We start from the raw sequence: 22,253 nt of genomic DNA on the forward strand, positions 1-22,253 counted from the left end.
TCCCCCCACTCCCTCTCCTCCCCCCCCCTCAGCTCCCCCGCCGTCCCCAAATTGAGGCTATTTTTTTTCCGCACCCGAAACTCGTCTTGACATCCCCCTGCGCCAAGGTAACACTGAATATATTTGAATGCTATGACTAATTAAGAATACAGGGTCAATGTAGGGTCCAGTTTATGTGGTGCAGCAATGTTATCAGTTTATATTAGTGCAACTAGACAGACAGACACACACACACACACACACTTAAAGAAGCCCAACCGGTTCCAACTCCAACAACATCAAATTACTTCACTTTTTACATGTTTGACATTTTGTCAAATACTTTGCATGCATCCTCACATCTCACTGTCCTTTTATTTCAGATTGTATTTGTTTACTTGAAATGGCTTAAAATAATGTTCAAATGCTTGCAAAATAACTCATTGATAACTGAGCAAATCACAAGAGGTAATGGCAGCTTCTCTTGATCATTTCAAATGCAAAAATTACAATTTTCACATGTAAACCTACACCTATAGCCAAGGAACATTTCCACAAACGCTTGGCATGCATACTAGTGAATAAATATAACAAAACACATATAACTACAGCTTGGCATTTCATCAAACAGTTGTGGTGAAACCTTATAACTACTTATTCCAATAACAAACTGTTTGCAATGAACTCTAATAATGCTGAAGTAAACAACGCCAAACGTGAACCAATGGTTTGCAATTATGGTATTTGCTATGTTACCCTAAGTTTCCGGGACGAGGGGACGGGGAAACGGGTTTCCGAGACGGTTTTTTTTTTTGCCGAAACAGGGGACGGCTATATATATATATATATATATATCTGAATTTTATCTGAATTTTCAAATATATTCATCAATTCTACATTCATCATAGCAACATAGTTTAAAATTATCAATTTCATTCATCAAATAATGATTCATCAATGATCATAGAGCATAGCAATCAGCATCTAATCGAATCATCGTAGAAAATTCTAAATAGCATCATTTTCAATCATCATTTAAGTACTTAAGATACCATTAGCACATAATGAAATGAGTCAAATAAGAGAATGAAAAACATCAACTCTCAATAAAATGGAAACATTGAATAGATAAAGACTCAAACTTTAAAGTTTAAACTTTTGAAGTATCAACTATAGTGTATCAATGATCATATAATATTATAATGTCAAGACAGAACGCTCCAAGTCTAAAACATCAAAGTCAAAATGAAAACAAAAGATACTAAGGCAGCTGCCCCTAATCATCCATATCAAAGTCACTATCACTATCATTCTGAGCTTCAAAATGAAAACAAAGATGGTATGATAGTTGCCCCTAATCATTCATTTTATAATATATTTTATAAAAAAATTGACTTCTACATGTCCGGGCCTGCAGATGACTGGAAAATCATTTTTTTAATGGTTTTTTTGAGTTTAATAAATTTTAATAGGAAACCTTTTACGCAGTCCCCGAGACGTTAGGAAACGGAAAAACAGCCCCCGAAACGGTCAACATGGTTCGGAAACTCGTTGACTGTTTCCGAAGTTTCGGAGATGCGTTTCTTGTTTTCTTCTCCAAGTGGGGACATCTAGGAAATGTCCCCTGCCGTCCCCCCGTCCCCGAAACCATCCCCGTTTCGGAAACTTCAAGTTTAGGGGTGGAAACGCGTCCCCGGGTAACATAGGGTATTTGCAAATTATTACAACGGCTCTCAAATCAACTGCAATGATAATTAAACAACCTGTTAGATATGGCGCCAAATTGCTTGCAGCAGGTACAGACTTGAAGCCATACTATGTATGTTGAAACTAGAATAGGAGATGTTACCCAAATAAGTCTGGAAACACTTGTAAATTTCCCAACGTGCCCCTTCTTGTGTAAACGCTGCCTGCTACTGGAAATTGCAGCCTTTACCAAACCTCCTAATGTCCCCTTTAGGCATTACCAGTTACCACACAACAAGCAGGGTTTAATGGCATCAAAGGGCAGCGATTTATGATGCCAGATTATGGCAGCTAACATCACACACAAACCCCAAATACTGGCTGCCCAAGCTGAAGAATATAGCTCGCCTGTGTTCACAAAGATTCCCAGACAAATGACCTTCAAATAACCACAGTTTGTAACAGATTTTGAAGGCACATAAAATGTTCAGCTTTTCTGATTGATTTGCAACCAATAAAGAGCAATTTTGGTATACAACAGCACCCAAATTGTGATCAGAATAATCAGAACAATTTACCAGATAATCAGGGCACAATAAACCATGTCTTTCAATGGTGTGAACCAAAAGAAGAATAGGACCTCAAGAAACCCTTGTTGAAAATCTTCAACAACTTCACCAAATAATAAAAAGAATAGCCAAGAGAATCTGTTTCCTTCCTGTAGTCTCTTTATTATACAAAATGCAACTTGGCTTCTCTAATACATTTTTCATTAAAGATGTTTCATCAATACACCCTTCAATTAGCAGCTCTTTCAACACACCTTCAAATTATAACAACATAATGTAAAAGTTATTCATTAAGATAGCCTTAATAAATAACTTATAATATGAAGTTCCACTAAATGACCGAATCAATCACTAAAGAAGCCAAACACAAGGTGCCTCAAATGCACTGCTAAAAATAGTAATCGTCCATAATTGACTTCCTATAAATAGCAAGTCACTCAATAGAGACTCTCAAATCACGCATTGCACCAATTGAGTTGAATAAAACCACCAACATTCAAGGCAATTAAACAAAAGAATCAACCACTGGAGCATTTAAACTAAGAGTCAAGCCTAAGGCAACTAAGCACATTCACTAAATTGAGACAGTCAATCATGAACATTTGGAAATTGAATTTCCAACGGGCACTAGCTAAAAGGTGTACAAGTATAGAATGCACAAGGCTTGAAGACAAACACCCACGCATCAAAACAGGCTCAGGAAGAATATATTGTGCAACAACATAGGAAGAAATGGATGATATCAAGGAATACCGTAATGGACTACAAAGCTTGGAGGCTTGACAATGCTAAGACACAAAATAAACATTAGAGAATTGAGTAAGAGAAAGAGTAACACATATATGGACCAAGCGCAAAGGTGAGAGAGACTAACATTAACACCAAAAGATGATTAAAGGAACAATATCAATTCCAAATAAAAGAAGAAATAAAATCAACTATAGAAGGGGGTCGAAGTAGATCAATGGAGGTAGCTTGCAAGCCTCAAGATTATGGACTTAAGGAGTTTATGGCAGAAGACATTGTTGCACAAAGCAAGCAACAAGAAACTCGCTAGACACACAAAGTAGCATGAGTGTGGAAGAACATAAGGAGAAGTAAGCCATAGGAAGAAAATGCCTCTATACTTCACGGCGTTTTGGGGATTGGAGGATGGCAGGGCACATGTTTCTGGCACATTTCATAGATGGCCGAAAAGAGGGGACGGCAAGACACAAATTTTTAAACATATATATATATATATGAATATCTCAGTATATATAAATATATTAAGTCATTTTTATGTTCATATAACTTCTAATGGCAACAATTATGGTTATATCAGTAAATGTCTTGTCTAAGAAGAAAAATTATCCTACAACTCCAACACTTCCTAAGTGTTTCTCAAATGGGGATGGCAGGATGGAAGGGACATGTTCCCGGGATGTTTCATAGAAGGCCAAATTTATGGTTAAATAAGCAAATGTCTCGTCTGAGAAGAAAAATAAGCATGTGACTCCAACACTTTGATGCATGCATGAAAACATAGATTCAACTTAATGTTGGCTTAGAACCATTAGTTAATGTCCAAGCCCACTTGGAATTGTTAATAGTTTTCTCTTTTAAGATAAATATATGTGTGCTGGTTTCTTCCATTTTGGCCAACAATGTGCCATTTTTTAATGATTTCTTGGAGAAAAGAATCTCTTAATGACCCAAACTGCCCCTAGTCTGATAAAGAAGTTCAGAGTGTGACCCATATTTGAGATTCACAAACGTGGCCTTAGAAGATATAAACCAAAATAAAACATTTACAGGTTGTCAAACTTGTTCCAATGTAGTTTGATTGTACAACTTTTTATGAAGAGTTGTTTTCTTACTTTTTTTTACTCTGGAAGGATACGCTGCAGTTTGGGGACAGCTAGCTGTTTTGAGGATGGCCAAGGGATTTTCCAATGTCCCACAGCCATTCCGAGGACACAATAGGGGGCATTTCCTGCCAATTCAGCCAGTTTCTGCTCATCAGGGATGTGAGGGGGGGCGTCCCTTGCGTCCTGCCATCATCAAAATACAGAGGGGACAGGGACACCGGGTTTGGGGACAAGGGACATGTCCCTGTGTAAACATGAATTGCTTACAACAAGGTTGGCAAAAGGTGCCCTTGAAGCAAGCCAACTATTTAGAGATAAGCTAGAGCACATCAAAGCAAGATGAGTTCACAGAGGAAGGTGATACTAGACAGCCAAAGTGTGTTGAGAAGAGCATCACTTGAGGCAATCACACACACAGCTCAAAAGGATGGGAGAATAAGAGCATCAAAAAATGACATGAGTGGCCTAGGAAGGAAATCTAGACAAGACAAAGGAGGTTCAAATCACGTCAACAAATGCACCAAACAATGAGGTAGTTCATGTTACAAATGCACCAAACAATGAGGTAGTTCATGTTATATATAACCATAATTTATATAAAATCAAACAGAAGATATTTCAATGTCAAATAAAAATTGCTAAAAACAATCAAAATGGTTTTACCAGTGCAACAGCACATGGCAAAATCAACACAAATCATCACATTGCTCTTCAACAAGAGCATCAATGCCATGAATAGGGCATTGCTCTTCATCAAGAGAATTAATGCCATCAACAGATTCATTAGAACAATGAGCAGTGACAGTGCCACTCCCACTAGCTGCTTTTGTTTTGTGCAGCTCATATATGGTTAGTGAGTTAGAAGTCAGTTATCCAGGTCAGTTAAGAGTTAGTTAATATATTGTTTATTTTAATTTTTTACATTTTTATATCTGTTGGCCTGCCTCATCACTAAATTATGCCAATGTATACCTAAATGTACTGAAGAAACCCACAGACCTAGGCATGGCACTGGCTGGACCAGGACTGAAAACAGTATCCACTCTAAACCAGTCCAGGTTCGGCCAGGGTTCTTGCCACGTAGGTAAAAGAGATTGTAATACACATGTCAAATGGCTCTTCACAATCAAGCTCCACTGAAGACATAAACTTAAGAGCAGATACTTACCTTCTTGGCGTGCATCATCTAAAAAGAATTCAAAAACATCTCCCCGAGTGCTAGGATCTTTCTGTACATTTATATCTGATCCCAATGAGCTGCAACTTAAATACAAAGTGACAATGGCATAAGAATTTGCAGTCATTAAAAACATAACAGAGAATAACATTAATTCATCTAACTGTGAAACACAGTGTTGACAATTTCTGCCTGGTATAGAATTAAATGTGCAACGTGATTCAAAATGACCAAAATGTCCAAATACAAATCTAAGAGTATTACTTTCCAATTGAAGAAACAATTGAGTGTTATAAGCAACATTCACCTTGAGTTAAGAGTGAAAGGCCGTCTGGAAGACACACGACCAGTGCCTTCTCTTCTTATCCGGGAGTTTGGGAAATGTTCATTGGGATTGACATTTTCCTTACAAAATTCAGGTTTCTGAACCATTCCTTCAATATACTCTGGCTGTACACTTTTTGTCTCACAAAATTTATCTGTATCAAAATTAATTTCTAATATATTAAGTGTCGATGTGTCAGCTAAAATTGCATTTATCTGTTCAGCATCTCTGGCAGTCTTTTTCAATGCCTGCAAACCACAAATTCCAAAAGGTATCTTGATAACAATGCACAGAAACAAAGATAATCTTGGTAAAGCTGTCAAACTGGCACTCGCGTCAATATCCAAATGAAATACAAATTAGTGATGTACACCCTAACATGCAATTTATGCTTTGAAGGTAACTCCTATAATTCATGCGATATAAAAATTCAAGCACCAAAAATGACCAGCACTTTTCTCAGCGTTACTTAGTACTAAAGAAATATGTTCCACACAAGTACACGATAAAAACATATGTTCCACAGCCTTTGGTAAGCAGGGACAGCAAGATGAGTGCTGGAATTTGCAATATGGAAAAGTAATACACGTACATACGTATATGCACACACATGCAAACATGTATGTTTATGAATGCGTACACACACACACACACATACACATACGTAAACTTATGGGTATAGATATGTATATACACATGCCTGTGCATATATGAATGCATGTGTATACATGTATTCATATATGCAATTGAATGTGTACATATGTATGTGCACATGTGTGTGTGTATACACATCTATGTGTGAATACTTGTTATATATTACAATTATACACACACACGTGTTATATATTACAATTATAGATACATATAGATATATTCTGACTTGATAAGGAAATTGATACCCTAAACATCAAATTTATTCATACACTTACTAAGAAATGACATTGAATATATTTTATCAATTTGTAATGTCTATAGAGTAATCATGTATTTGAAAGGCACCTAATCAATTTACTAATTTTATTGAACAAAGTTAATAAAACATTTGGTTATATGAACCAATATAGAGTTAACAGCAGCTTACTATAATCTTGGTCAGTCATATTGCATTGGCAAATACTTAATTTTGAATTATGGTTGTCTAATGGGATTCACGACATACCTAAAACATTAATTTTAAATTAAATAACAGTTGATTAGATTATTGATAATGGATAACATTAGAATATGAAAACAAATTTGAGTTGGGCAGATATGCTCATAGTGTTTAATCTCTACACACGATAAAAGGTGGCAGTCTTATCATGCCCACTCATTGTACGAATGAGGGTTATGGGCAGACAAATTGAGTTTGGAAGGTGGTATGAAAGGAGATCATTTCATTATTGTGCACCACCCTTTCATCTCTGCTTGGACGACAGTTGTAGAATGCATCTCATCGTTCTTTAAATATTATTGGAACAAACACATTTAAGGTGGGTGATATATAGAGCAGACTAGGGTGTTTTTTAGAGGCGAATATTCATAAGTTTGTGAATTTTGGAAAAAAAAAAACTAGTAATTTGGCTAATAATTCAAGATTTAATGCAACGTATATCGCCAAATTTTTATTAAATTTAGTTCTAAAATACTTTAGATCACTCAATAATTTATTTTATTAAAAAATTTAAACTCAAAGATTCACCACAATATTCGATATATGATTAGATTTGATTCACCTAAATATTATATATTATTGAAGAAATTAAAATTAATTCACCAATAATTATCATAATTACTAGTTACTTTAAAAATATATTACCAATATTTAGTTTCCACCATTGATTTAAAATATAATGTAATTATCCTCATAATTTCCATGAGATAAAACATGTTGAATTTTGATTTGTAATATTCCATGACGATTAGCGAACTTCTTATTATTATTGAGATTCGCCAATATTTTCTACTCAAAGATTATGATTCCAAAATAATTGCCAATGTAAATAATATTTAAAATTAAAAAAATAAGAGATTTGCCAATAAAAATAATTTGGTTTTTAAAATAATGAAAGATTCGCCAATAATTTATTCTTTTTTCTGGAGGAAGGTTTCTTAAAGTTTACCCTGGCGCAGACTTAGCAGAAACTAGAGACTGTTGTGCAATAGACTCTGAACTACGCTCTTCATGAGGATAAATCAAATTGAGTTTGCAGACACTTTACACACAATAAGAGGTGGCAGACTTACCGTGCCCACTCATTGTACGAATGAGGTATGGGCAGACAAATTAGGTTTGGAAGGTGGTATGTAAGGAGATCATTTCATTATTGTGCACCACCCTTTCATCTCTGCTTGGACGGCACTTGTAGTATGCATCTCATCATTCTTGAAATATTATTGGAACAAACACATTTAAGCTGGTGATATACAGAGCAGACTCAGCAGAAACAAGAGACTATTGCGCAATAGACTCTGAACTGTACTCTTCATGAGGATAAATCAGATTGAGTTTGCAGACACTTTAGTTGTCTTTTCTTACTGCATGCAATATTGTGGTAGACGTAATAGGTTGCACAACTGTTGGCATATACTTAATCTAAAAAAATTAGAAACATAAATATGTAGGCTGTAGTGGAGGACAAGTATGAATCTCTACATTTACTTAGAAAGAAACAGAAACAAATAGAGTGTTTCTTGCTTGTGTCTGGTGGCTGGAAGTACTTGGTGGATAGAGTTATTTCATTAGTATGTAATTTTCTGCATTGCTGCTTGAAAATAAAACAGGGTTATTTTCCTTTGGTTAAGTTTCTAAGTAACCATGAGTACTATATGTTGAGAGCTGTCTCAATTTTAAAATAAGAGGGAAGAATCATAGAACAGTTCATATATGCATAATAATGATGGTTGAAAGGATCTTTCTCTTTGTTCAATTGTCAGGAAGAAAAGAGAAGTATTTTCTTTTGTAACAATTATTAGTGAAAGGTCTTATGCTATTGTTAATTTGGCAAAGAAATCATCTCTTTTGTATTACATATTTCCTGACAATTAAGAGAATCTAAGTTTGTCAGGACAGATGTAATAAGGAAAAGAAGATTTCTAGCCAAGAAAGCCATCATGTGACTGGAGACTCTCGCATACTGATTAGCTAGGGAACAAAAATGGATATCTGTTCTTACTCCTTGCTTCTTTAGTACTGGGAATTACAGTTCAGATTTTAATTTTTGCAATTTAGTATTTTTGTGTATTGTCAATACAGAATAAAACAACTGTGAAAGAGAATGAAACCATAGTTAATCCATGGGGTTTAATCTGCCTTCAGGCTGTAACTGGTATTCTTAAACTATCACATCTAAACATAAAAAAAACACAGCAGTGATAGCCCTCTGGAGAGATGATATGAGAGGACTTAGAGGATGGTAGTTTTTGTTTATGTGAAAAGTTCTCAGGACAGTTGTGAACTTGTGAGGACTCACTTAATAAGAATGATACTTATTCATGAGCCTTTCAGCATTGAATTGCATAACGTGAGCAAACAGCTTTGGCACATGTACTTCTTGGAATTGTTAAGGTCCTAACAGAGTACATGGGCTTGAGAGTTGCATGTGCAGTTCCATGCTGAATAGTTCACATGTTTACATTGAAATAACACTATTGAGAAGTACACAACTTAAGAACCAAAATCAGTTTCCTTCACTCCTTAATGTGTCTCCAAAGGTGCAAGTCGAATAGGGTGTGAACTAGACATCATGTTGATCATGTACAATGATTCCCTGACCAAGGTACACTAACTAGACATTAGGGCTTGTAAGTTCATAAGTTCCCAGATACAGTCTTAGGTGTTATACCAAGTTAGCAGTAGCTATAGGGTATAACCGATTAAGAGTGTGAACTTACACCAATTCCAGATGACTTGACCTAAATACATACCGATACCTTGCGGAGGGTCGGGCCCACTTGAGCAAGAACTGAGCAAGGGAGGATTGAGTTATGATCCAAGGTTGGGTGAATAAACCCCTTGATGATATATTTTTCATTCTCTGTACTTTGATTATGATGCAAAAGAAACGTAAATTTAGAATAGAATCTACTTGAAGTTATTTCATGGCATGTTGCAGTCATGGTTTCTCTTATTGTTTTCAAAAAAAAAAAGCATGTTCGACATCTTCCTTTCTTGTTTATTTAATCTCAAAACTTTGACAAATCTTAAAACTAGTTGTTTCTTTTGTTCTAAGTAATCTGCTTGTTAAGTAAGCTGAATGAAGACGATCTTTGTGCAATACGATCCAAACATCATTTCATGCGTATGTGTCTTGTGCAATGATTTCTTTTGCATTAAATTAGCAGCTAAATGGCTAGGATTGTCTATTTGCATCAGAGTTATTGGACTCGCCGAGTCTAGGTGAGTCGTGGGTCTACAGAGTCACAAAGACTCAGTCTCAGACTCGATCGAGTCTAGTCAGTAACTCGTTGCATAATGGTGAATCATGAGTCTTAGTGTGATTTGCCTCCACCATTAGTTTCCTTTTTTGTATAAAAAAGCATAAACAATGAATGTATTAAATTGTTTTTCTTGAGTCGTACATGATTAAAAAATGATAGACGCTTTGGAGTTTTATGTGGTTTTGAAGGTGCTGATTTGGTCTTAGCGACAAGGTCACTCACTCTCAACACCGTCATATTTTGGAACATGGTGTGGCTTGGGCACCACCCCTAGACCCTGCTAGGGTCTTATTCTTTGACCCGTTGGTGGCCTTACTACCAGACTCCCATTTTATTTTTGGAGTACACTACAACTTTGAGTTGGTGTAGCACAAGTCATTATCTACAACCTTGTCATTAGTCTTCTTGGACATTACTTGATGTATCCTTGTCATTTGGAAGACGGCTTTTCATTTAGGGGGGATGACGCAATCAAGGCAAGAGAAATACCCAAAGGAGTTGTCCAACCTTGCAACTAAAACACCACAGCGGAAATGGCAAAACAAAATAATGAACAACTGCAACAAATAAGGAAATACGTCCTCCAATTATCATCAAGTTGGCTTGTGAATGCAAATGACAAATTATTCAACACACATGCCTCATTACTAAGGACATAAGCCTCTTCACAATCAAATATATTGGCTCTCCTCATTACCAATCTTTGTACCTAAATGCTACTTCCCAACAAGAACTACTACGTTGCTTATATACAAGATCGTCAGCTTCAAGTCGTTTTATCCGATCAACCATCTCCAAGACAAAAAAAAACATATTACAAACAAATAGTTCAGGACCCAAATCCACAAGAGCCTTCCTAATTAGATACATCATGATGTGTGAACACACAAGAAGGTTTGCCACATGTATAACAACATAAAACAATACACCTTTAGACTTCCAATGACGTAGATCTCCATTGTAAGTCGAACCTTACCAACTTGGCCATCAAAATAGGAAACCAAATATAGGACTGGACCAATCTTAAGATAACCTCATCTGAAAACATCGAATCGAGCTAGAAAGCTCGACATATGATCTCCAAGATACCTAGATCACACCATAAGGATGACATAAGATAACGAGCCAACTGGACCAATTGCAACCTAAAACACAAGAAACTATCCAACTAGAACATAAAACAAACAAACAAAAAAGAAATCTTTTTTAGGTGATGCAAGATTGCCAACTACCCCTAGATGCTTCTACATCAAGGGATGTAGTTGACATAGAATGTCTATTGTTGTGTTTGATAATATTGGTTATATGCCAATGAATTAAACTATTAATTGTCATCAATGTTTTAATCTACATTTGTACTTATGTGGTTGATGTATATTTATGTATGTGATCAAATCAGTTTTATTTAATGATGTTACTGTATCTTTAAGCTTCATTCAATAATGGGTGCATGAAACAAGTTTTAAATCCTTGAGAATCTCTGAATTTCAAGGGTTTTTTCACTTTGTCAAGTTCTGCCAAGTCGTGGGTTGAGTTAGCCTTACCAAGTCCAAGTTTGGCAACTTTTAGCTACATCAAGTTCTTGAAGGGTGGTTTTAAATTTGTACTTACCCCATAGGTAGGTGATGCAAATACAATGTTTTGTGTACTTGTAGAAAATTCCAGCACAAGGTCATGCCTATGGAACAAATTGCCAAATACAATGCAACAATGGACAAAGTATTTGATTATCATACATGTTCTTAGCTTCTTTTTAATGTTCTCAATTAGATATGTAGTTGGTATATGGCATGTCATCTAAACAAGGTTTGATGAGATGTAAGTTGCAAATAGATGAGTGCCTAGGATGTTATTCTCAATAGTACTTTTTGCATTATGCATTCCTTAGATGAAGAATTATTAAGGCAAAGTGTTACATGACTTAGTTGCAATGCAAATTTTGGGTAAGCCCAAAGCTACAATGTTGGTGATTCCCTAAAGTTTTAAAGTCTAAAACATGTTACCATCTGGTTTCCTTTTTTTAGAAATAGAGGGAAGAAGAAAGTTTCTTTGTTATAAAAGCATATGTGAGATTTTAATACCCAAAATAATAAATAAATGTATATATGCTAGAAAAAAAGAAACCATGAGGAATTTGTCTAATGAGTGTGAATGATGAGGGGTGTCACATCCTTTTGATGTACATATGCACTACAAAGTAAGTATATGAAATAATGTAGTTGCCAACTTGCCCTTCAATTCATTTCCCTATGCTCAGGCAAGAAAACAAAAATTTGTTGTCTGCTCGTGTACAAGACATCAAGATGGTGCAAGCCACACCGAACAACTAGTGGATACTTTTAACTTAATTAGAAATATCCACAAGGAGATTTAGAATCAATGTGAATCATACAATGATGGAATGGACGTAATTTGAAAAGTTGCCACAATTGGGGCAATATTAATGAAGTAGTTCAATGTGGCTATTTGGCTTACGATACAAAAATCCTTCAATATATTTTAAACTAAATGGAAACAAAAAATGGTCTCCAAGGAGAGTTAAGAAAATGATATGAAGCCAAATTTATGATAGAAGAAATGATTTCTATGCAATTGAACCCACACCAATCAAAAGCATCCTACTGCATTCAACTTGACTACTATAAACATGTTCATTTGTTCAAAAAATTGAGTAATATATGCATTTTAAGAAAAATTATAACTTCTTAAAACCTTCTGGTTGGAGAACCTTTGATCTGATGAACGAGACATGCCTTTGGGGGTTCTAGACATTACGTTTGTCACACTTTATAGAAGAATTACCACTGTGTGTTTGGGCAAAACACCTACTTAGTCCCACCATTTATTCTCAATATCAATGTGTTGAAGGGGTTAATCAAGAGAAAACATTAAGACACATTTGATGATTGGTCTACCATCTAGACCAATGTTACCCCAAGTTTCTCAAACGGGGACGGCAAGGGACGAGGGGACACATTTCCAAGATAGCAATTTTTTTTGCCAAGTTTGGAGACAGCAAGGGAATGCCAAAGGAGACAGCTATATAAATAGGGAAATTTACATGTATACATTACATTTGTATGTGAGAATGGATAAAGGACACCATTTAAACATTATAAAACCATAATATACAACACTTCAATAGTCAAATTAAACACTCAATACGCATTCATAATTCGGAATTTATTGTAAATATGCATGTAATATTTAAATAATAACATAAAAAAATTGAAATACACCCAAAAGCATAGTTCAGAATTCATTGTCAATAGCAACAAGAGCAATAACCCACCTTCCAAATTAAAGCACACAACTATTATTTAAGTCTGATATAAATTATCGGTGTACACATTATAGGCATAGCCGCATAGCATTAAAATTGCTTTCGAAGATAATCATTTGCACATTAGTGCCTATGCATTAAATAACAATCATATAATATACTAACATAGAAATCTTGGAAACTGTATTGAAGTTGACTGTTGCAGGTTTGACATTGACTCTAGAAAGGGTTGCTACAAGTAGTGGATCAAGTATGTCTCTCAGTGCTCTTCTCTCTCTGGACCACATTCACCACTGATCTAAATTGGGGTTACACTGTTACGCCCCCAAAACTATACATTCAGTTCATGTAAGTGGAATAATATTGATAGGAACAGGCCTGCGAGACAGTTCTGATCATGATATAGGTCTGTTATAACAAGATGGCACCTTGATGCAACCTCCAATATTCACCAAATCAACAAAAACTCAACCTAGCACTGATATATTGCCACAAAATGACATAAAGATGCATGTTCCAGGTCTGTAATGCACTTTTCATACGTTCCCAAAACCTTGCAAGCAGTTTACTATATGATTCAGAGTATGTGGAATTACTGCAACAACATTCTTAATTTCACAATTCTTAATGCAATGTTGCCAAATACTAATTAGAGGACCCCAAATAGTAAGTATTAACTACCAAACAATAATAAGTATAATAGGGCAATCTTGGAAGGAAGGATCCAGTTCAACATTAAAAAAAAGAAAGAGATTTATAACAGAAAAATGTGTTTTTTAAGTGCTAATGAAACCTATCCCACTGGGGATGTCTATCCATCTTGGGGACTTCCAAAGCATCCCAAAGGCATCCCCGGAATGTACAGGCATCCCCCCCACCCCAATTTTGGGCAACGTACCCATGTTTCTGGGAAGTCCCCAATCATTTTTTGAAAATTGAAACTGAGGTGAGGACATCCCCTAGCCGTCCCCCCATTCCAAAAGCGTCTTTGGTGCAGGGATGAGGGTTTTCAAGTCGAGGACGCATTCTCAAGTAACACTGGTTCACACAATTTTGATACTTCTGTTCTTGTGGCCTTAATTCCAATCAAATCCTTTTGAGGTCTAGGAAGTCATTTACATAGCAACTTCATTGCCATTAGTAAAAAGAAACAATGTGAGCCTTCATAGCACAAGTATATAATAGATTTTGATACATGAAACAAAGATACTGAAAGATCCCCAACTAGATCCAATCTGATTTGTTCAGTTGCTGATTGGAGATGTTTTATACTGTTTGCAATGAGTTTTGATGTTCAGATGTCAATGCAAATGGTAGTTTTAACTTCGCCACATATAATATGCAAATAAATGTGACTTTTGAACTTGAAATGTAAAAATATGACTGATAAGAAATATCAGAATTCTGATTTATTAAAAACAGCAATGCATCTAATTCAAAATGAGAAAACTAAATCACCACAACAGGAATAAGCATACCACGAAGTCCAGCTCTAACTCCAAGAATGGGATTTTTATTGAAGTTTATTTGCAATTTTGATGATTAATAAGAACAAATTTGACAAAAACTCGTACACCTAGTCTGCAGGCAAGATCACCCCTGCCATCTGCCAACTCTCAAAGTGCATGAATTCTGATTTAGGTTGTAGGGTTGCAAGAGAAAGAATATTGTAGAGGGATGTATGGTTGGCAAGTATGCTTCCGGCCATCTCAGTTCCCAAAAATGTCCTTCAACTGCTGCAAGATAATTAAATTACCAAATAATTGTTGTCAATCTGCCCAAAAGGTGAATCCTGGGTGAATTCATTGCTCAAAGAAAGTTGTGGTTTTGTCCAACCCTCAAATCTTCACAAAGTTTTTGTTCCCAAAACTCAATCTGCTGCTCAAACCCAACTCAAAGCTCAAACTTCAAATTGAGATGTAAAAATGAATCTGGCTGCTCAAATGAAACATGACAACATTATTTTATTCCGTGGCTAACAAAATTAGGGTTTCAATGTTATTTTTTAATAAAGTTTATTTAATTTTTCTTTCCTCTTAAATGGTTCGCCCATTTGAGGGTCTTATTCCTCATTACTAAAATGCCCACATTTTTCGAAAACAACTTAATCCTTATAACTCATAGCCTCTAGGTTTGTGTGTCATGAGGGGTCACATCATAACACTTTATTATAATATAAAGTAATGTAATTAAATCACTATTTTTATTATAATACAAAGTAATGTAACTAAATCACTGGCAACTTGGTCATTCAAGATTTATTTATAAATTCATCACCTAGACTCCAAAGAAAAAAATTTCAATGCACATGCCACCTATGTGATTTCTAAACTTAGCAGGTGAGCTGATAATCCCCTCCTAAAAACTAGGGATCCTCTCTAAAATAATAGGAATTACAACCAAAGTCTCCTAAATTATATCTAAGGTTCCTTGATGTGTTTTGATCAACACCCATTCAATCCATAAAATTTAGAAACCCATCCTAAATAATAGGAGATTGTCTCAAATGTCCATGGCAGCTTACCAAGCCCCTACATAGCTCTACAAACCTTTCGATGGGTCCCCTATCCACCCCATTGACCTGTGGGAACCTTGATAGTAGGCCAACCTCTGCTGAAAGCTAACTTGTCTAAAGAAGAGACATTAAAATACCTTAGGAGTCCCCTATTGAGTAGAGTGTTAAACTTTAAATAAAGAGATTGATAAAAGTTGTTAAACAAGGGAGACATCAAAGTGCTAGAAACCATCAAACAGAATTGATCCACCAAACATGCAAGTCTCTAGACATTGATTGTTTCAAAAGGTTAAGTATCAATGTAACTCTGGTGTTCGGGTCCGTTGAGATGTGGGATAAAGGGCCTCAATTCCGAAATAGCGAGGGGGAAAGGGCTGTTGTGTACTATACATATGGAACTTGCAATGCTAGTTATGAAATGATGTTTTAATATAACATTCCAAATTGAAATACTTTAACATAGCAAAATTGCAACACAAACCAGGACCACTAAACATAGTAACATAGTACATGCCCAATAGTAACATTCAAAAATCAAAAATCAAATAGAAATCCAAGTACTCATCCCGACAACAGCATGGCAAAGGTGGGGATACTTATGTACTCCAAATATTGGACATGTGTCCTTCGAGGTTTCTTTTTTTTTTTTCGTGGGGGGGGGGAAGAAGTCCCCGGGTTTCATTCACACAAAAAATTCACAAAAATGACATTTTTTGTTTCTCTTGTATATGTGTTAGGCTAGTTCTATGGTACTTCATTGCTAAAACTTTATTTTACATTTCTATCTTGTAGAAACTTTAGCAACCATGATAGCAAATAGCACCTTGAGAAAGGGCGCCTATACTAAGAAAAAATTGGATATTCTCAAGTTTGATTTGAATCATGCAATATATTATCAGCATTCAAAGCTTCTTGAAGGAGAAGGAGCTTCCCTTTTTAGGCAAAAATAATCAATGGTGATGCAGCAAAGTAAATTTACAGATCTCTTTTTCACACTCCAAACCTAGCTTTGGAACAAGGGAAACCCGGAAAAGAGATACTTATAACTGGTAATGCATATCATCAGAGTTCTGTAATGTTTTTTGCTGATCCTACTGATGAGCTTGATTGTGCTAAAGTTTTCCCTCAAGCCTATCATCATCTCAGAACGACAGCCTCCTACAAAAGTGCATTCAGTTCCAAGGAGAACTGGACTGTAATATTCCATATATGACTGGATTGTGCTTAAGATGCTGTCTCTCTCATGGACTTGAGTCTTATTGACCCTCTAAGCTTGATGCCTTTTTGTGGTAATCTAGATGAAGCTTTCTTTTAGTCATTTAGAAGTTAGAGGTTGTAGTTTATTTCACATTTGTGGTTCTGTCCAATCAGTTGATTTCTATAGTGATTGGCCTCTTCTCCTTCAGTTTCAAAGCTAATACGAAAGAGTTATAAATTGGCCTCAGCTTATGTGATGTTTATGTGATGTTTCTTATAACTTGTGCTCCATCAGTATTATTAACAATGCTACTTTGTCAAGATTTAGTTATCATATTTTGCATATTAACACTCCAAATTTTGTCTTTGTATCTGTTTAATTGAATTTAAGTTGGTGATGCTCAAAGCTCAAATGCTAGGTCAAACTAATTAGGCACATCATTTTAAGGCTTAAAAATGGATGAACTCTACAATAGTAGTTACACAAAAATGACTGTAGACAAGGCATTTTGCGGTGCCTTGGTATTTACCACAAACTTTAGGAAGAAAAATACAAGCACTGCAAGCAGTAAATGCCTAGCAGTCTCACCCCTAAAGAGATTTCTACCCTCAACTGGACATCAGGTCAAACAGAAAAGGTGTGACAGGGTAGGGTCTTATATCATGCAACAGACAGACTTCCAAGAGGTCTACCATCATCCATCGGGGGGGTGCGCTTCCAGTAGATTAGTCATCCAAATGCTAGCCAGGTTAAAACATGATTGACTGCAGTGTTCTAACAAGATGCAGACACTCTCACAAGACTTATTAAGAGCTGGCCATATACATACCTCTACTTCAATGTTTCTAGGTTGTTTACTGTCCAAAAAAAAAAAAAAAAAATGGAATATAGTATTATTCATATTTTTTTCACTTTGCTATTCAAACCAAGGCTGACCAAAGCTTAACCAATTACCAACTACAATGTGAATGGGGTATGTAAGTGGTTGCCTGAGAGAAGTTTGACATGAGAACCAGTCAGTTGCCAAAAGTTACAAAGAGCCTTTGAAACAAATGTTTTTCCTGGGCTTAAAATACACTACTAATCAAACTTGCTATAACTGTGCCACGGCAATACATAAAAATAACTTCCCCTAATCAGTGCTATAAGAGTTTTGGAATGTGAAATCCAAATCAGTTCACAGAAAAAGACTGAGCTTGGGTCCTTGGGGAAGCATTCATATTTGAATTCATTGTATCTTTTCACAGTAGACTTTTAAGCTTGCTTGCCCTGCAACAAGCCACTGCAGAGTTCGAACTATACTTACTCAATTTACTTGTAAATATAAGATAACTGGAATATTGTCAGTTTTCACTTGAAAGTCAGAAACTCGGAAATTCGAAATGTTAACCTCTTCACAAAGTATATGATGAAGGCTTGTTTCAAAGAACTCCAAGGTCCAATCTTTATATTCAACATGAAATTACACTAACTACCAAAATTAATGAAAGTTTATTAACCAGTCATATAAAAAACAGTCTCTCTAGTCATTAATCTGAGGTTCCATATATGGAGAATTAAAAACCTCAAGGCAATATCCACTAAGAACTTCAAATAAACTGAGAGATTTGATGTGTAGTCCAAGCTCTAAATTAGTTTACTTGGTAATGCAAACAAACTCACCGGACATTTAAACCTTATGTTCTTGTAGCCTCTTGCTAAAATTCCCATGATTCAACCTTTATCCTTGACTTAACATTGCACTAAACACCAAACTTACTTGAAATTATGAAAAACCACGCATAGATATTAGAAAGTGAAACCTCTCCCTCAGTAATTTAAAATACAGCTTTTGAATTGACAGTTAGTGAATAAGCCTTCTCATAGGCATTTTACAATTCTTTTTATTGCAGACTCTCTCAGGTAGATGTTTTGAGCTTAACTGTCATAAATCATACACCTCTTGGGATTTAAAAGATCCAGTTTACTTGCAACCATATGGTACATGAAGCATAGCCCTAAAAGTATATTCTATTGAACTTTAAATATCCTTGCTTCTCAATCCTGGTTTAGTTATGGTAACTCAAACCATGGGTGGCTATTTTAATTCTTGCTGTCTATGGCTACAACACTGATGTCTTCTTTTTCATTTACCTATTACAAAATATTTTGATTTGATATATACAACACATAAACTCTGAGACAATGGGAATGCGTACATGTTGATGAGTATATGATGAAGATTATATTCACAAAGAAACCCTAAATTCAGTAATTGTCTAGGAATTGAAAGTAGACAACCCATCTCGTTGTTTAAAGTTGAAATTGTGCCAATGCGTTACATTAATGGGATTCTAATAACTAGGTTCTGACCGAGACTTTTGTGGGCCACTTACAAATCTTTTGATTTATTGTATTCTATTACAAGGGAGGGATTGAAGCGCTATCTTGGTGTGCAACGTGTCATTATGGGGTTTGCACTCGGGTTACATTACATAGAAATACAATATCATGAAAATGCCCCAATTTTAAAACAGCTTTAATATGTCAGACATTGAAAATGCATACCTCCTAGCTCACTAAACAAAGATTTTGATCTTCAGTATCGAGTGACTTCGATTTAATGACCAGAAGACTCCAGAAAAGCACATTAACCATCAAGATTCCTATAAACTATGCAACGACAGTAAATAAACTTCCCATAATCCCTAATATGAGGTTTTCCACGCTTCAAGCATTAAAACCCTTGAAAAACTGTTCCTTCCTCGCCATTCAAAAAAAAAAGCTCAGAGAGATTCGAAATGCACACTTGGTTGCCTAGCTTGCGACTTACAATTATCAAAATTACTTGCAAGCGTGCCATTACACTCCATTGAAAAAAAAAATTCCATCGGTTTTGAATTGTCGACCTTTAAATGGGTTTGTTAAAGGTTTAGAGATCAATTGGCACTGATTGTCACCACGGAATTTGAGTTAAAATAGATTTACATATAGACATAAATCCCTAAAAAATTGCTGTGATTTCAAGTTTTAAAAAAAAGCAAGAAGAGACTTCAAATGTGTACCTCTGGTCTGCTGAGAATGTGATGATGATCTTGTTCGCCATTAAGCGGATCCGTGGGGTTTTCGGGGAGCAAACCCCTGAATGATTTAGGCATGAAGGTAAAAAGTGTGTCTTGCTCGGACAGATCTTGCAAAGAAGAAATGGGTGCTTCTGTTTCTGTTAGGGCATTAGCGCTGCTCCGCTGTAAAGCTTCTGGCATCTGCAAAGATATTTTTCTGTGCTGCTCCTATGCTGCTCGAAACATGTGACATCAAATTGATCAGAAGGAGCAGGAGGAGCCGAAGGACAAATGAACTGCTGTGTGAGAGGATAATTTTGCGAATGTGCTCAATTATTTCTCGGGCGGGAATCTCAGAAATTTTCGAATTAGCTGCCCGTTGAATTTCGTCACATTTATCGGAAGTGGCAAATATTTATTTTCAGTATAACAGAGATCTCGTCATAAGTAAAGTGGCTACTTAATCTCAATTAAGGTGCGTTTTCTAATTGGAAGATTAATTGCTTGCAACCCCACTTCACTCCATTGCTTCAAGGGGCAAAAATTCAATAAGGTCTGATTTTTGATATTTTTTAGGAGTCATTTAGCTTTATCACTAAAGTAAGGATCACATCTTTTTAAATATATTAAATGCTTAATGCTTTTAATGTTTTTGATTAAGTTAAGCAGCAAGAGGGTGTTGGCCCGTGGTACAAACAATTCGCACTATACTGCTAAATGTGATTAACAGTCTCAAGTGCCAAATCCAAGATCACCAAGGATCTACAATATTAACTTACCTCCATCAATGACAGAGGTCAGAGAATAACACACCTTGGGACAAGCCCCCAAACAGCTGTGAAACAAAACCAAAAACAAGAACCAAGGACTTGGATGAGCCCTTTAAAACTTCCAGCATTCATCCAAACACAAAAACCAATGGTTTGGAAGCGCCCTTTAAAACTTCCAACGTACCTCCAAACAACGAACAACTAGGACCAGGAAGTAGTAGGTCCTTTTAACATCAGCACATGAACAACAAAACAAGGCAGCAAGCTGCCTGCCTTTTCTTCTCTGAATCAAAGATCTGAACCCATCTTGGCCCAATTCTTAGGCCAGCACCTTCAAAGATCTTCCAACTCACAACAGTCTCCTTTCCCACCTCAATAGTGAAAGGGTCCCCCACAGCAGAAGCACGGCAATGGAAGATCAAAACAACAAAGTTGGGAAGATGGAACCACCAACCCCCCCACCTATCAGCAACAGCAACCAAGAAATTGTTCCCCTCACTAGGAGTCTCCCACAACTCACACCAGATCTCCACCTCAATAGGAGATAGCTTCACCTCCATAGAAGCCATGCAAGAAGGAGCAGAGACACGAATCCAAGCCCACCACCATTATAATAACATTTTTCTCATAATGAGAGGACAAAGGGAAGTCCTACCACCAACGGTCCAAATATCAAGGTTAGGAAGGTGGAACCACCAACCCTCCAACCTATCAAAAGTAGCAGCCTTGATAATGTCTCCCACACTAGAAGTCACCTCCACCCCCAGCAACTCACAAAATATCTCCAGCTCAAGAGGAGATAGCTTTACCTCCATAGAAGCCATGCGAGATAGAGTAGAGACAAAAAACCAAGCCCACCACCACTGTAACCACATTTTGTTCATAGTGAGAGGACAAAGAATAGCCCTCCCAGCCAAGAACCAACCACCCACTAGTGGTGGAACCCAAGCATGGTTAACCAGCATTAGGACACAAGAGCCTAATGCATGAAACTGGTAGTGTCCAAGAGAAGCTAGCTGCATAACCCTCCACAACCTAAGATTGCCCCAATAGTAGCAACCTGTCCTGATATCCAGCAAATGGAGGGGGAGAGGGAACCTTCCACCCCGGCCATTACCAGCATAACAGCAAGGAGAGTCATGTAGATAGTAAATCTCCATACTAGCACTTGGGAAGACAGAGGATCTAAAAGCCTTGATCCAAAAAAGGTCATTCCAAGGTAAGATGAGCCAAAGAGAATGAGAGCCTTGGACCAAGCCTTGGAACCCCAAGCTCCCACCTTTGCCCATGTTACCATCACAACTAGCTACGCATTTGAGGGAACACCTCTCACCCCAAAAACATAGAAGGCCAAAGCTAGCTTTCTCAAAAACTAGAAAACAACCTTCTAAAGAAAGTTGTCACCGGCCAGGAGCAACACCCAGAAGGAACCCGTCAACAT

General features: G+C 36.4%; 1 protein-coding gene across 4 annotated transcripts in view; it reads right to left on the bottom strand.

The window, feature by feature from the left end:
• LOC149553169 (uncharacterized) overlaps positions 1-20,473 on the bottom strand; it is an 89,197-nt gene extending 68,724 nt beyond the window's left edge. For 2 of the 4 annotated variants that reach the window (XM_089788669.1, XM_089788667.1), the window contains exons 1-3: positions 20,046-20,473; positions 5,569-5,834; positions 5,253-5,341 (exon numbers count right to left, since the gene is read on the bottom strand). In XM_089788669.1, coding sequence (XP_089644795.1) covers positions 5,253-5,341; positions 5,569-5,834; positions 20,046-20,243 — 553 coding nt within the window. In that variant the 5' untranslated portion in view covers positions 20,244-20,473. Of the gene's footprint in view, positions 1-5,252; positions 5,348-5,568; positions 5,835-20,045 lie in introns of all 4 variants that reach the window. The other 2 variants (XM_089788668.1, XM_089788666.1) reach the window with 1 other exon arrangement.
• Positions 20,474-22,253: the final 1,780 nt, after the last annotated feature.

Source organism: Cupressus sempervirens, chromosome 6 (genome assembly GCF_028749045.1).
Source record: "Cupressus sempervirens isolate cs-2001-9-10 chromosome 6, ASM2874904v1, whole genome shotgun sequence".
Classification (NCBI taxonomy): Eukaryota; Viridiplantae; Streptophyta; class Pinopsida; order Cupressales; family Cupressaceae; genus Cupressus; species Cupressus sempervirens.